The sequence below is a fragment of the Sinocyclocheilus grahami genome, unplaced genomic scaffold (genome assembly GCF_001515645.1).
Source record: "Sinocyclocheilus grahami isolate Dianchi unplaced genomic scaffold, SAMN03320097.WGS_v1.1 scaffold426.1, whole genome shotgun sequence".
NCBI classification, from domain to species: domain Eukaryota; kingdom Metazoa; phylum Chordata; class Actinopteri; order Cypriniformes; family Cyprinidae; genus Sinocyclocheilus; species Sinocyclocheilus grahami.
Genome location: NW_015505605.1, coordinates 1,592,436 through 1,606,890, shown reverse-complemented (window position 1 = coordinate 1,606,890; position 14,455 = coordinate 1,592,436). Strand labels below are relative to the sequence as shown.

General features: G+C 36.9%; 1 protein-coding gene and 1 long non-coding RNA gene across 2 annotated transcripts in view; both read right to left on the bottom strand.

Annotated features, from left to right (window-relative positions):
* LOC107551549 (uncharacterized) overlaps positions 1-439 on the bottom strand; it is a 6,266-nt gene extending 5,827 nt beyond the window's left edge. Inside the window, exon 1 of the long non-coding RNA XR_001604778.1 lies at positions 287-439. This is a non-coding gene — a long non-coding RNA (uncharacterized lncRNA). The remainder of the gene's footprint in view (positions 1-286) is intronic.
* Positions 1-14,196, bottom strand: part of LOC107551509 (protein SOGA1-like) — a 56,378-nt gene extending 42,182 nt beyond the window's left edge. Inside the window, exons 1-2 of the mRNA XM_016233124.1 lie at positions 14,158-14,196; positions 11,020-11,178 (exon numbers count right to left, since the gene is read on the bottom strand). Coding sequence (XP_016088610.1) covers positions 11,020-11,178; positions 14,158-14,196 — 198 coding nt within the window. The remainder of the gene's footprint in view (positions 1-11,019; positions 11,179-14,157) is intronic.
* Positions 14,197-14,455: the final 259 nt, after the last annotated feature.

Genomic DNA, 14,455 nt, shown 5'->3' with positions numbered 1-14,455 from the left:
AAAAAACGCTCGCAGTGTACGCCGATTGCCTCCTCGGAGGCATCACGTGCGTGCTCTTCACCCAAACAAATAATGAATAGATCGTGACGAAGAAGTGAATGATGTGTGCTCCCGGTGCCTATTTTATATTATAGTCGCACCGGTAGTGATGTCATGGCTGTCACCGGCCAACAAGTTGGTGTTTTATCAATGTATGCTTCAGACACGGGTCACGACGAGACGTTCCCCATAGCGACCCCTAGAGGACGCAGTTCGAAGTTCCCATGAAAGGGAACTGACTATAAACCTGTTTAGAATCAGCCTGAAGGAATTGGCCCCTTCATCTATGACCTGTCCTACATACCACCAAAGCTTTGGATCGAGTATCTGTCCTCGTTTTCTGCATGAAAGACAGTACGTCATAACAGGAGTGAAACATCCAGCTCCCCACAGCCACATAAACTGCTCTTTGTCTTTGTATCTCGCCCTCCCATTTCAGCGGAATTCAATCAGGGAGCCCATGCGCTTGTTAGAGTGAATAGCAAGCACTTGACGCTCATTAGCGTGTCAGGTTGCGAACCGCATGCGCTCTTGGCGGATGAAAACTCTCCAAACATTACAACTTATTGCTCACTTTGTACTCTCATTTGTATTAAGAACGACATTTGGCATTCAGAGTGCGAGACTGAATTTGGGGGAGGTTTTTGGAATATGTGGAAAAGACCAAAATAGGTCAGTTTCCTCAGTTTACAGCATAGCAGAGGATGAAAATATATGAGTAAGATTTGCAGGTTTGTAGACATCTGAATGGTCTATTCTTCACTTTTGCATTAGCAGACAGTCTGTACTAGTCCTGAACTAGAACACATCTCAGACTCGATTCAAAAAAAAAATTTTGCCGCAAAATATATCAGGAGAACCTCTCAAATCCCAAGAGGCTATATGAAAAGTCTGAGAGCGAGCGAGTAAGAGAAAGAATTACTGAGCTGGAGAAAATATGATGGACAAGTACACACATCAGCAATATATAATAGGATATGGGACGGAGGTCTTGAAGAAAGTCATCCATAAGCATACCCATTCATCTCAATGGCAATTGTTTGGCTGGACCAGAATCTCTGAAGAAGCAGGCAATTTGAAATCGCTCTCAATTCTGCAGTCAGGCTGATTTGAGCCATAAATGCATCATGAAAAACACCCCAGTTCAAAACACTAGCGACAAACCTGAGCTGTGAAGTCAAAGTCTATTTAAATTTTTTAAGCCATAATGGTGAAATAGTCAAACTTCTACTATTATATAAAAATATTATTGATTCATGCTTTCCAAAATTGCTTAGTCAAAATACAGATGGGGTCGTCAATTGAGAAAGATGCTATATGGAAATAAAAAAAAGAAAATCTGAGTATACATGAAATACATAAAAATACATGTGCATTGAGACGGCTACAGAGTTGGTGATTAGTGACAACGGGGAAAAATATAGTAAATTCACATTCAGTTGATTTGCTATTGCCGTTAAAGCTCAGAAGGAAATGTTTTAGATAAGAATGTTTAGATGTTGCAGCAAGCTATTGAAAAATCATTACTAGATTATTGAAATGGTCAAGCATTTAGATGGTCATTAGAGAGAAACAGTCATCATTAGAAAACAGACTTATTTATCCAAGAGCTGTGTAATTAGATTGTGAGGCATTTAATGACTTCTTAATCAATGGCCTTTCTTTATTAATGAAGATAACTGTCTACAGTACATAAATAAACACATTGCACCTCAATCAGTATTGAATGGATGCTTGAATGCTTCAGCTGAACAAACTGGAGTATGAATTCATAATGATAGCATGATGAATCAGTATGCATGCTGGTTTAAGGAGTTTAGCTGCACTGTAGCTCAAGGCATGCAGAAAATATTTAAGTATACTGTGCACAAGCAGAGAATGTACGTACAATGTATAATGGCATGTGTGTGTCATGATTTTACGCACTGAAAAAAAAGTTAGACAATGCAGAAAAATAACTAATCAAAATTAACTGGTTTTATGACAGCAAAAAAATAATAATAATAAGTATGACCTAATATCAATTAACTTAATTTTAAGATATGGCTCAAATAACATAAATTCTCTATCTAAATAAATATGACTGTTACATCAAATTAAATCTGGCTCAACACATATGTGATTTTTTTGTATGTACACCTAGGCCTAGGTTAAAATGTTAAAAAAAAACATTATTAAAATGATATAAAAAAAAAATATTTAAGCAGATTTTGCTCCAATATTTTGAATTCCAGAGTCACTTTCAGCTTTTTTCTTTCTGAATCTGCTATATACTGTGCAGTATGTAGTGAGGACTACAGTAATAGAGCTGTAGTTTCTGCTGGCCATATCCCCTCAGGTTATTGGTCTAGACAGATTACATTGATAAGGTGAGCAGGTCACTGGACTGCAGTAATAAACCCATTTTACTGAAGAGAATCGCTGAAAGTATAATTCTGATGTGATTAAGTAATCAATCTCACTCTCAGCTCACTTCTCAAGCCATTATATCTAAAACAGAAGATCAGCGCTTCTCCAAAAGCAATTTAGGAGTTTTGTCTGTAAATAACCCATCACATTTACAGATGATTCGTAAATCTATATTTAAACCACAGGATTCCCTTTTTGAACGTGCTAAAATTACAAGAGTCTGCAGATTACAACAAGCCATAATGAATAACCCTTTAACAGATCAGTGAGGTGTACAGACGCAGATGAATATTGATAGTTAGTCTTGTGCAAAGGCAGTGAAGCGAAGACTGTTATCCATGCTCTATATAAATCAATGCAGCAAAGTGCATGCACATGCTTTTCTAAAGCACTCAGTGTGTGTGTGTGTGTGTGTGTGTGTGTGTGTGTGTGTGTGTGTGTGTGTGTGTGTGTGTGTGTCATGAGAGGTGTGTGTGTGTGTGTGTGTGTGTGTGTCATGAAAGTGGAAGATTGTTGGTTGACCCAGATGAGGTTCACAGGACAAGGAGTTCCCAAGAGCCTGGATATGAGGAGACATGTCTTATATAAGATCTGTCTCATACTCAAAATCAAAGCAACAGCTTACTGATCTGATTAGGAAGAAAGCGGAGGATCTGAGATCTAACCACTTAGCTTGACCTAAGAGACCTGTGAATTCGATCAGAGGCCAGGAGGCACTAGTTGTGTTGTGTAATGATGTAAAGGCCTGAACACGTGTGTAAATCTGGTAACAGGAATGAGGACTTGTCTTCTGTATGAACAAATGCTTCTTTTTCGCTTTTTAACATCTCACACACTGTAAACAATATATTAAAAAAATGAATGTATTGTATTGAATGGCTTGATTCAATAATATGGATTTTTTTTTTAGCATAATCAGTAGCATTGCAAATCAAATTCAGTTAACCTCAGTCCTGGGAAACACAAGTGGATGGGAGCTGCATGACACAACTGAAATAGAACTGTAGATCAATACAAGCTCTCTGTGAGAAAAAGCTATTCATACAGTTGTTAGAGATATCTGTGCCACAAACACACTTTCAGCTGATTATAAATCTTATAGCTCCTGTTTAAGGTTTTAAAATACTTTTTTATTAAGTTTGGGGTCAGTAAGTTCAAAATTTGAAACCTGAAAAAGTTGATCAAAAATACAGTAATATTGTGAAATATTATTACAATTTAAAATAACTGTTTTCTATTTGACTATATTTTAAAATGTAATTTATTCCTGCTATGTAAAGCTGAATTTTCAGCATCATTACTCCAGTTTTCAGTGTCACATGATCCTTCAGAAATGATCAAAAATCACAAATCATTTGCTGCTTGAAGTATTTTCTATTATCATCTGTGCTGTGCCGCACAATATTTATGTAAAAACTAGTGCTGTCCAACGATTAATCGCGATTAATCACGATTAATCACATCCAAAAAATTAAGTTTTGTTTACATAATATATGTGTACTGTGTATATTTATTATGTATATATAAATACACACACATACAGTATATATTTTGAAAGTATTTACATGTATATACATTTATATATTTATATTCTTATATTTTATATTATATATAAATATATTTAATATATAAACATAACATATTTTTCTTAAATATATACATGCATGTGTTTCTATTTATATATACATAATAAATATACACAGTATACACACATACTGTATATTATGTAAAGAAAAACTTTTATTTTAGATGCGATTAATCGCGATTAATCGTTTCACAGCACTAGTAGAAACCATGAAATAATGAAACCATCAGGAATCTTTAATGAATGGAAAGTTCAAAAGAACAGCATTTATTTGAAACAGAAATCTTTTGTAACAATATATATATGTCTTTTCTGTCACTGTTTTTGATCAATTTAATGCATCCTTGCTGAATAAAAGTATTTTTAAAACTCATATTGATCTCAAACTTTCAAAATATATGCCACTAGTATCAAACAATAATAATGAAAATAAAATAAACTATTCAAACAAGTAAACAGGCTAGTATGTATTGTCTGGACAATATTTCTAGCCTACAAAAAGATTGTCACAGCAGGGAACCTGACAGATCTAATCTTGTCCGACATGCTAAACTTCTTTCAAACAGCTGATCTCAGCTGGTTTCCACAGACACAATCTTAATACATGACATGCTGCTCACCTAATGCACTTTGTATGGAGATGTATCCAGGAGACAACACAATTACCCCGCCATTAAAAGCAGAAATAGACTAGCCAGTTGGTGCATGCATGTGTTTTGTGTGTGTGCATGAGTTTTATAAATGACCTACAAGCGCTGCAGCATTGTCACTATCAAATCGAATAACCTCTAGCTGCATTATATGTCTTTCTGTATGTGTGTGTGTATCAAACTTAAGGGTCCAGACTCCAGGCATCAATCAAACACACATTTCCCTTTCTGTGCTTTCTTTGTCTGTCAGTTCTGCATAGTGCTGAGCTTCATAAAAAAGAGCTTGCCACTAACTCTCTCCCCACATCCTCTTATTGTTTGTTTTGTCTGTGCCATTTGTTCAGTAATTTTCAAGTGGAAGCAGTTGGAGATTACAAGCTCTCTGTCTGATGTGTACAAACATACACACACATACAGAGCTAGTAAGTGTTCGTATAACAGTTCGTATATCAGAGTCTGGGTTTAAGACAGATAATGGCTTTCATTTAAATGTGCAAATCTAAATCCTACTACTGTGACTTTGATGTCAGATCATGTAAGCACTGACATCCCAGACGCTTTTAAAAATTAGACCCTTTTTTACCTGACCAACACGGGTCTGGTGATCTGACATTCAAAAATAGCTCTATACAAATGGCTCAAAAAGGAAAAAGAGGAAGACATGATGAATGGCAAACAGCAACATCAGAGGTGTGTGTTGCCTTTAGTTTGTATGAAGTGTGTATGACCAGCCAGAAAAAAAGTAAAACTTGGTTTAGCTAATTTGTTTAGAAATTACAATACTGTTCAAAAAATGTTTTGTTATGAATATTTATTATGCATTTATTTAAATAAAACACAGTAAAAATTGAAAATAGGTGTTTTCTATTTTAAAATGTAATTTATTGTATCTTTAAATTATTATTACATTTATATATAAGGCTGAATTTTGAGCATACTTACACCAGTCTTCAGTGTCACGTGAGCCTTCAGAAATCATTCTAATATGCTGATTTGCAGCTCAAGAAACATTTCTTATTAATATCAGTGTGTATTTGGCTATAGTCTAACCCAGTGGTTCCCAACCCTGGTCCTGGAGGCACCCCAACACTGCATGTTTTGCATGTCTCCTTAATCAAACACACCTGATTCAGGTCATCAGCTCATTAGTAGAGACTCCAAGACCTGAAATTAGTGTGTCAGAGAAAGGAGACATGCAAAATGTGCAGTGTTGGGGTGCCTCCAGGACCAGGGTTGGGAACCACTGGTCTAACCTATATAGTGCAATCCAGGCCTGAATGTGTGTGTTCACGAGTTTTGCATGCTTCAGTCTAGCGTGTCTTGTGTAGTATGTTTGGTTTTTCATGCAGACCTTTACTAGAGCATGAAATCACCTCTCACTCCCTGAGGAAAGAAAATGTTATCTGTATGTGGATGTGTGTCAGATTTAACCAGGAGTTGGTTGCACTTCCTGAAATGCAGGAATAGTACACATAAAATATTAACATTGGTGTTTGCTAAGGCAATCCTCAATATTACTGCTCATGCTCATACTCATTCAATAGATATTTGGACAAACCCCTAACTCCAAGTATAGTAAACTCTAAGGACATGAATGATACGCCTTGTGAAAAAGAAGTGCGCTTAATTGTATTCACTGCGTGTAATTTTAGTGTACATCAAATCTTAAAAGTGTGTAAAAAAAACTGTACTTGCAGATTTGAAGCTTTACTTTAAAGTACATTTTAAAATAAATCATTATGTTTTAAAGAAGTATGCTTTGATGAGTTGACTAACACCTAAAGCACATTAAGTACTTAATTTCAACGGTAGTGTGTTAATCGATATCACATATAAAGTTGAAATTTATTAAATTGCAACTTCATTAAAACTGCATAATTACAAGATTCATAGAGAAATTACATTTAAAGTATTTTTAGTTTATTATAAACGCTTGTCAGTACATTTGGCAGCACACTTTACAATATAAGTACTTATGAAGTATGAAGTAGGTCAAAACAGCACTCTAAAGTTCAACTAACTGCATTTATAATAATGTATTTTAATTTTATAGCAATTAACATGCAATTATGCATCAAAAACAGCCTGTTAACACTTAAAAATATTTTAAAACATATCATTTCTGTAAAAAGTACTCTTTTAAAAGTATGCTAAAGTGTACTCCTTTTTCACAAGGGACTTCTTGGTTTTTGAGAAAATAAACATATCCAGGTCACACGTGTGTGAGTGTATATGTGTGTATTTCTCACTTGCTTTGATTCTCTATATTTCCCATCATGTTCCAAACCAGTACAAAACCTCGAATGCCATGTGCTTTGATGCTGCTACACAGGTCAGACACCGTACAATACAGAGAAACACAGCAAACACAGCTGCCAAACCTTCCCAGACTCAAAACCTCACAACCCTGGAGCTACTGAGCCTCTATTTAACTCTCTTCTTTGTGTTATTTATAGCAATGTAAATACTGGATACAAAGAAAACTGGATATTGTAAATATAGTCTGAGAACACTCACTTTATTATGACTGTGTGCATTGTGCATTCATGAATCTAATTAATTGAATAGTATTAGAATAGACAGAAAAGGGCAATTTGAAATGCACCACTATAACCACGCAAACAAGTACTACAAAGTATCCTGGTACAGGACATTCTACTAGGGTTATTGGACCACATATGTACCATTAGTATCTTCAAGGTACAGAGTATCATGTACCATGTAAACACCATTGTACATGAACATAGAGATCATTCAGTACCATGGTACCACCACTGTAAGAGAAAAGTACATCAATTTGTCTTGAAATGTCAAGACTCATATATATCTGGAAATGATTTCTTATAAAAGCTCACAGCACTGTGCTTACTGACTTATGACTGTTCTCGTAATCATCAAATAGTCTGAGTCAGCGTTTCATTACTCTACTTCTGAAAAAACAGTTACATGACCACCTGCTAAATCCCACATCACCCCTCAAACTTTCAGGGAGTTTTCGGCAAACTCTGAATATTCTGGATTGCTCAGAATTCCTCAAAATCTTCCTGTGCTTTTCCCAACAAGGGGGTTTTAAAGATTAAATAGCCCTGACGCATGACTCCGCTGACTGTCCAGCTGTAATTTTTCCTCATCTAGTGTTTGTTTCCATCAGAGCGGCTGATGCTGAGTTAATGAACCCTGCTTCAGAGACCCTGCACTTCCTTCCTTTCTCAGGGTTTCCCCTTCAGAACAAAACAAAGATAGGAGCTTCCTGAAAAATATAAATAAAAGTTCAGTCAGCCTCATAGGACTGTTTCCTCTAGCACAGTCTAGAAGGGCTCTGGATCAACAAATAAGCTGTCTATGGATAATACCAGTATGCCACTAATACATGCTGTTTTTGAGACACATTGGGCTCTAAATGATACATTAACAAATGAGCTATTGGTATGAATGTGTATTTGGAGAAAGAAACAACAGTAATAAGGTTGCACTCTTATACTAACCTTTTACTGTACCGAAGCCTATTAAACACCTGTAAAACAGGCCCTATAAAACAGCCCCTCCACATAGCGACCACCATCAGAAGCCATAAACACACACAAACACACACCTCTTACACTCACAGCAGCAGTAGACATGTGAACCTAATCACCCATGAGACTTCACGCCAGCTGCAGTACCGATCGATACCCGCTGTGTGTTAAATGAAGTCTTGAGAGAGAGTTTCAGAATGAGGGATGGAGAGCATAGAAGGAGAACTAAAGCATTTGTGGGATGGAAAAAATTAAGATTTTTGGGTGGGGTGCTATCTAGGTTCAAAAAAACCTATATCAGCAAGCTTTCATTTTGAGTGTTTATTTTTGTGTCAGGAAGGGAGGTCTTTGATGGTGATCTGAGGACATCAGCGTGGTCCTCATGCAGACTCTGTCCTCTGTTCTCACTGACCTACTAAAAGTCTGAGAAGTCTCTTTTAAAATAAAGCGATTAGTGATCATGGTTGGGAAATAAATTAGACATTGCTGCAAGTTTTTTTTCTGTCCATTCTTCCTTATGGTTTTCACCACTGACATTTGTTTAGTTTAATAATTTAGCACATGCATCATCAGATGTAACTTTACATCCACTTAAAACAAATATTCTTTTAAATGTACAGTAAAAAACATCTTGAACTATCTAATCACCAGTAGAAACTACTTCTACTTGAACTATAATAACCATAATAATACAGAAGTTAATCAAGTTAATCAAGTAGCCTATAAAATATGGTGATACAACAGAAAATATAACACAAAACACCCTAATAAATAACTAAATGAAAAATAAGAAAAAAATAAAATTCAATAAAATTCAATTGAAATAAAATAAAAAATAAAATAAAATGAGATGTTTCATGCAAGGAATTCTGGGAATTAAATTTCTTAGTATTTTACAGTGAAATATCATATAATGCAATGCTAAACAACTTAACATTTTTCACCCTACAGTATGATAACGTACAGTTAACCAGGTAAGGACGTTTTTACTGTTGCATTTCTTCCAGTTTCGTTTTTGTGCACCTAATTGGTGCTGATCCATGTTTGTAACGATAGAACAGATACATTTTGTCTATAGAAGTCAAAGAAAATGTACAGACCGTCCTTATCAGGAACTTGTTATTAAAGAAATTAGCAATAATTAATAAGTTATAATATACAGAAAAAGACATAAAACTAGCACAGCTATTTATGAAATCAATTACAAATACAGTTTAGCTATCATTATACAAAAATAGGCCTATTTTACTGCAGAATTCCACGACTGACCCATTAGAATTGAGTTTTTGTTCTAATAACTGTTTATACATCTCTTTCATCCTGTACTTTGTTAACTGAGTGTATGTCAGAGTGAGATATTGTGCTCAGCCAGATCATCTTCTTTTACATGTAATGATCCATCGTTTCTTTCCATTCTTTGAGTCATCTGTTGTCTGAAAGGCTCTACTGGCTCTTTTCTGGAAGTTCAGTTGAGGATGAACTCTCGCTGTGTACCATAAGTGCCCGCTATGCCAAGAATTCAGTCCTCAACAACAGAGAGCGGCACGCATCCTGCCCTGGGCTTTCAGCCAATAAGAACACAGAGCAAACCTGTGAGCCGACCCAAAGCAGAGCAGCCGAGCGAATCAGAGCGCTGGCATTGACTATCACAGCGGTATACAACACCCCGTAAAATGATTCTCAAAGAAAAGAGTGAACCGACCAATAATGACCGTTGCTTCATACAATAATGCATTCATCACTTTCTATCATGCAGCAGACATAGCTAATAGAGCACAGACCAACCATTGAGCCGACATAGACCATCCTGCCAATGATCCATTACTCAGAACACAAAGGAACATTTATTACCAAAAGAATGCAGGCCAAAACAGAGAATTAACCAAACACAAGTAGCATGCTTTTTGTTCCTCCTCGTTAAACTGTCAGTAGAGAAAATCTAATGCTAAATTCATGTGCTCCCCGTCCACCCTCAAACCCACCCACCCGAGCTGACATTTACACAGAGAGAGTCAACAGATCAGTCCGAGCGAAGGGCCCTCAGCTCCTGCCGTAACACACATAGAGCTTTGACTACAGCGAAGTTAAACGAAAGTGTCAACATTAAGAGTTCTGCCCCAAGCCAAATCAAGTACAATATAAACACTTTTCTTTTCAGAAACCTTATTTGGGGCTCCTAATGAAGCCTTTTCGGAGAATCTGAAACTAATTAATGATCCTATTTTCCCCAATTAGCAACTTCTTACGAAACTCACACTAATTTCCATCATTGCAGCTAAAATTACCAAAAACGGATAGTTCCAGCTCCAAATGGCCAACTTGTGGCCACCACTTGTGGACTTGTCATTTAAATTCTTTACTAATCAATACAGATAGATTCATAACAGATAGATAGATAGATAAAAACAGTATTCTTCCACCAAACAATGTAGTTCCTCAGAAACGGTTGTGGTTCCAACAAAGTGGTTGCTGAACAACACACAAATGTAAACAAAGGTGTATGTTTGTAGAGTAATTTACAACAGCTTCGAACTTGGCTCAACCAATCAGAATCAAGGACCGGAACTATCCGTTTTATAACAAGGCTTTAACAACCACACAGATTCACTTTATCAACCACATAGCAATTCTCTGGCAGCACCCAGACCACCCTAGCAGAATCTTTTCTTTGGTTTCATAATGCACACCACACTTCTTTCCTGTGGTAAAATTCACAGCAGCTCATTGTGTTTCCCACAAATTTGAGATGTGTCATATATATCTACCATTTGCTAGCTACTCAGCATCCTGAAAGCTTCTGGAATGATCCGTTATCTCTCACCTCTCTGGCCTTCTCCATCTCCGCTTGCAGGACCTGCTTGGCCACCTCCAGATCCTGTAGTTTCACCCTCAGCTCCTCGTTCTCCTGCTCCAGACGAGATCTCTTCTTCTCCACAGCGTCCAGCTCATTGTGCAGACGGATGGACACGTCTTTAGCCACCTAAAACAACCACAACAGTTTTTATGAGGGGAGCATTAAAAATATCCTTTGAAAAAAAAGGTACTCCGTGAGCTGCCTACAAAGACGAGCTTAGTGAAAAATAATAGGCAAGAGAATGTATATGTATTATATTGAAATATTACAGAAATGGTAATAAACGTATTGCATTCAATGCTGAAGAATACAGAGAACTGTTCTGCTAAATACTGATACTGCATGTTGTAGTAATTATAATTTTATATGTTTTAGCTTTGCCAGTGAAAAGTATTGAAGATGGTTAGTTCATAAGTCTATGATTCATGTCTCCCTGAAGGTAGAGGAAAGCTCATTAAAAGTGCTTGATCGTAAAGCTGCACTAACCTCTTAAGGAGCCAATTATCGGTGTTGGGTTAAACAAAGACAGATAATCCAAACCCGTCTCTACCACACATACACACATGTTGGGGCTTGGACCATTTTAGCAACACAAGAGAGTTTGTCATTACTGACGATGTTTGTATGTTTCTATAGGGCACATATTAAGGAAGGATGTAGGTTTGTGTGAGAGGAATGAGGAAAGAGAGGGCAGCAGTCACTGAATGGGGTAAATGGGGATTGTGAAGGGCTAGGAGGAGAAACACAGTCCCTGTTTGTGAGGGAGGGTTTTCTCCTCTCTGTGTGTCTGAACCACAGCCAAGCTGCAGCTGGGTACCCACAATGCTCCTCTGTACCAACACCACGCTCTAATTCATATCAGATCCCTCCATTTCTCATTCTTTCCTTTTCTTTATTTCACCAAAAGCCTCTCTGCCTTGTTTCATCAGTCTTTTTTCCTATTCTCATTGCCAGGAGCTATAAACATCTTTGTTTATCCATCAATGTTGTGGAAGAAACTAACTAAAAGCAGCAAAACTACTACCTTAACTACCTTTTCAGTAGCGTTACAGTAGTTCGCAGTTGTTTTCATTTCAGCTTTTCCAGTACAAGCTACTTTCCCCAAAATGTTGTGCTGTGGGATGATAAAATTGTGTTTGCTGTTGCTTTATATTGGACATGCGCATTAAAAACATTATTTTACAACAACAACAAAAAATATCAGTGAATATGTTACACTACATTATCCTACAGTACATGGTGAAAAAAGGTGAAAATTATAATTAGAATATATAGGTTATGTACTAGTACAATGTACTATATATAATATTATTAAAACTACCATTTTATAAGTAAGAAATATTCACTATTTTTTGACGTATTGACTATTTACTGACAAACAATAATAGGGCAGACGTCTATGTGTGACCCATATCATTTTATTTTCTTCCTATTTTTTTATTAGTTATGCAATTTTGAATTTTAGTTTCAATGTTTATTGCATTATAAGTGTTATGTAAGTTATTCCAATGGTGTTTTGCCACAGTTCCTGAAAAAAATACTTTAATGAACTGTAAACATTTTTATACATCAATACCATTTTGGATTGTATATTAAAATTATATCAAAGACATATAGAGTTATTAACTGTAAAATACACTCCATTAACTGTAAAAACACCATCATTAAAGCAACCACAGCTTTTGTTTTTTTATGTAACTATAATAGGAGTTTTTATACAGTAACAGTCTTTCTATGGACAAACAGAAAAGCAGGAAATAAATCAATGTCCCCATTCATGATATAATATAAACTATGTTTCTAAACCACAGGCCCAGGGTTTTATGGTAATTGCACGTCTGTACTGTCACACAAAAGCTTTAATTATCAGAGCTCCGAAAGTGTCTGTTGGTCCAGATTATTTGCATTTACTCCTCCCTCCATTCTGTCTGGACGACACCCACCTGCCTTTGTCTGACAATGTCACGGCCTGTTGTTGCTTTTACATGCAAAAGGAGATAGACACCTCTAGATCCACAGGGAAAGGGGCAGTGAAGCACTGCAGTGTGTGTGTGTGTGTGTGTGTGTGTGTGTGTGTAGATGCTTAGTTGGCCGCCTCTCTCACCACAGCCTGATGTGGAACAAGCTGCCATATCTGACCAAACCCAGAAATCAAAGGAGTGTAATGACCCATCAAAGACTAATAATGTCTCATTTGCATGTGACCATGACTGTTTGTCAGCAGAACTTGGTCAGATATGTAAATGACTCTGTGGAATTTGTTTGTCTTTGGGTTTGATTGTGTGTGTCGCTCCTCTCTGATCCTGCTTTTCAGGATTGCTCCGCCTCTCTGCTGTGCAAACAGTCGTTTTAAATGACTTCCCTCCAGATCTGTATCTGGTTGCATCTGCAGAACAGCTGCCCGGGCACATTCACACTATAAATTCAACCTTGCCCTGCTTAGAAAAAGCAAACTGCCCTTTGGTTAACCTATTAGCACACATAGATGAGCCATATGAAGACAGTCCAAGGGCACCAAATACTGTTGTGTTGAAAGACACCCATTAACACAGCTCACTACATTTTTAAATGGATTGACACTTTAAATGCTGCTTCCAGCCATATGTCGCTCTTGACTATTTTACAAATCCTGCCTTTGAAACTCACAAGTGAGTAACAGAGTCAACATAAAACAGCATTTGCAAACCATTTTACTTGTAATGTGATGCATTTCTTATTAAAAAAGGATATTCAATGAGATAAAAGTAGGGCAAGTAAATGGAGACTTTAGCTTAAGTCTACTGCTTCTCAATGTTTTATTCTAGAAAAGAGACCCTAGTTATCTCTAATGTGCCTCCTCTAGAGTTTCATCTCAGCGTAGGATCTGGTTTTTAAACCGGGGCTTTTTCTTGCTCTGTGGCTGTTTGACATGTGAATGCAGCACATGGCTGATTATGCATGTGCACTCCTCACATAGATGACAATGAAGCGGTTCGACCGCGAGTGGACCAAGCCAGCTGCACGATAAGGAGGTGTTCATTACTATGTGTCTCTTTCACTCTCCTCTTATCTCCAGGATGCTGCTGCTGCTAAGCTGATATCTGAACAGGCGAAGGCCAAACTGACCAAACAGTATTTTCCTTGCTTATCATCATCTGTCACCATCACTTCCTTTTTATTATTCTCCTTCTTCCCAAAATAATTTTTTTCTGCTCAGAGGCAGAAGTTCTGCTTTCATAGCTCAAGACTAACTGCCGGTCTCATTAAGCCCACAAAATACTTACATTTTCGTGTATGTGCTAGGGTATACATGCAGTGCATGTGGCGTAATAATTTCATCAGCAGCACGGTATGCACATACTGTGCAAAGCCTGGTTTTTATAAGCGTGTGTTCTCTGTACGGTCATCTCGCAGATGAACTTGA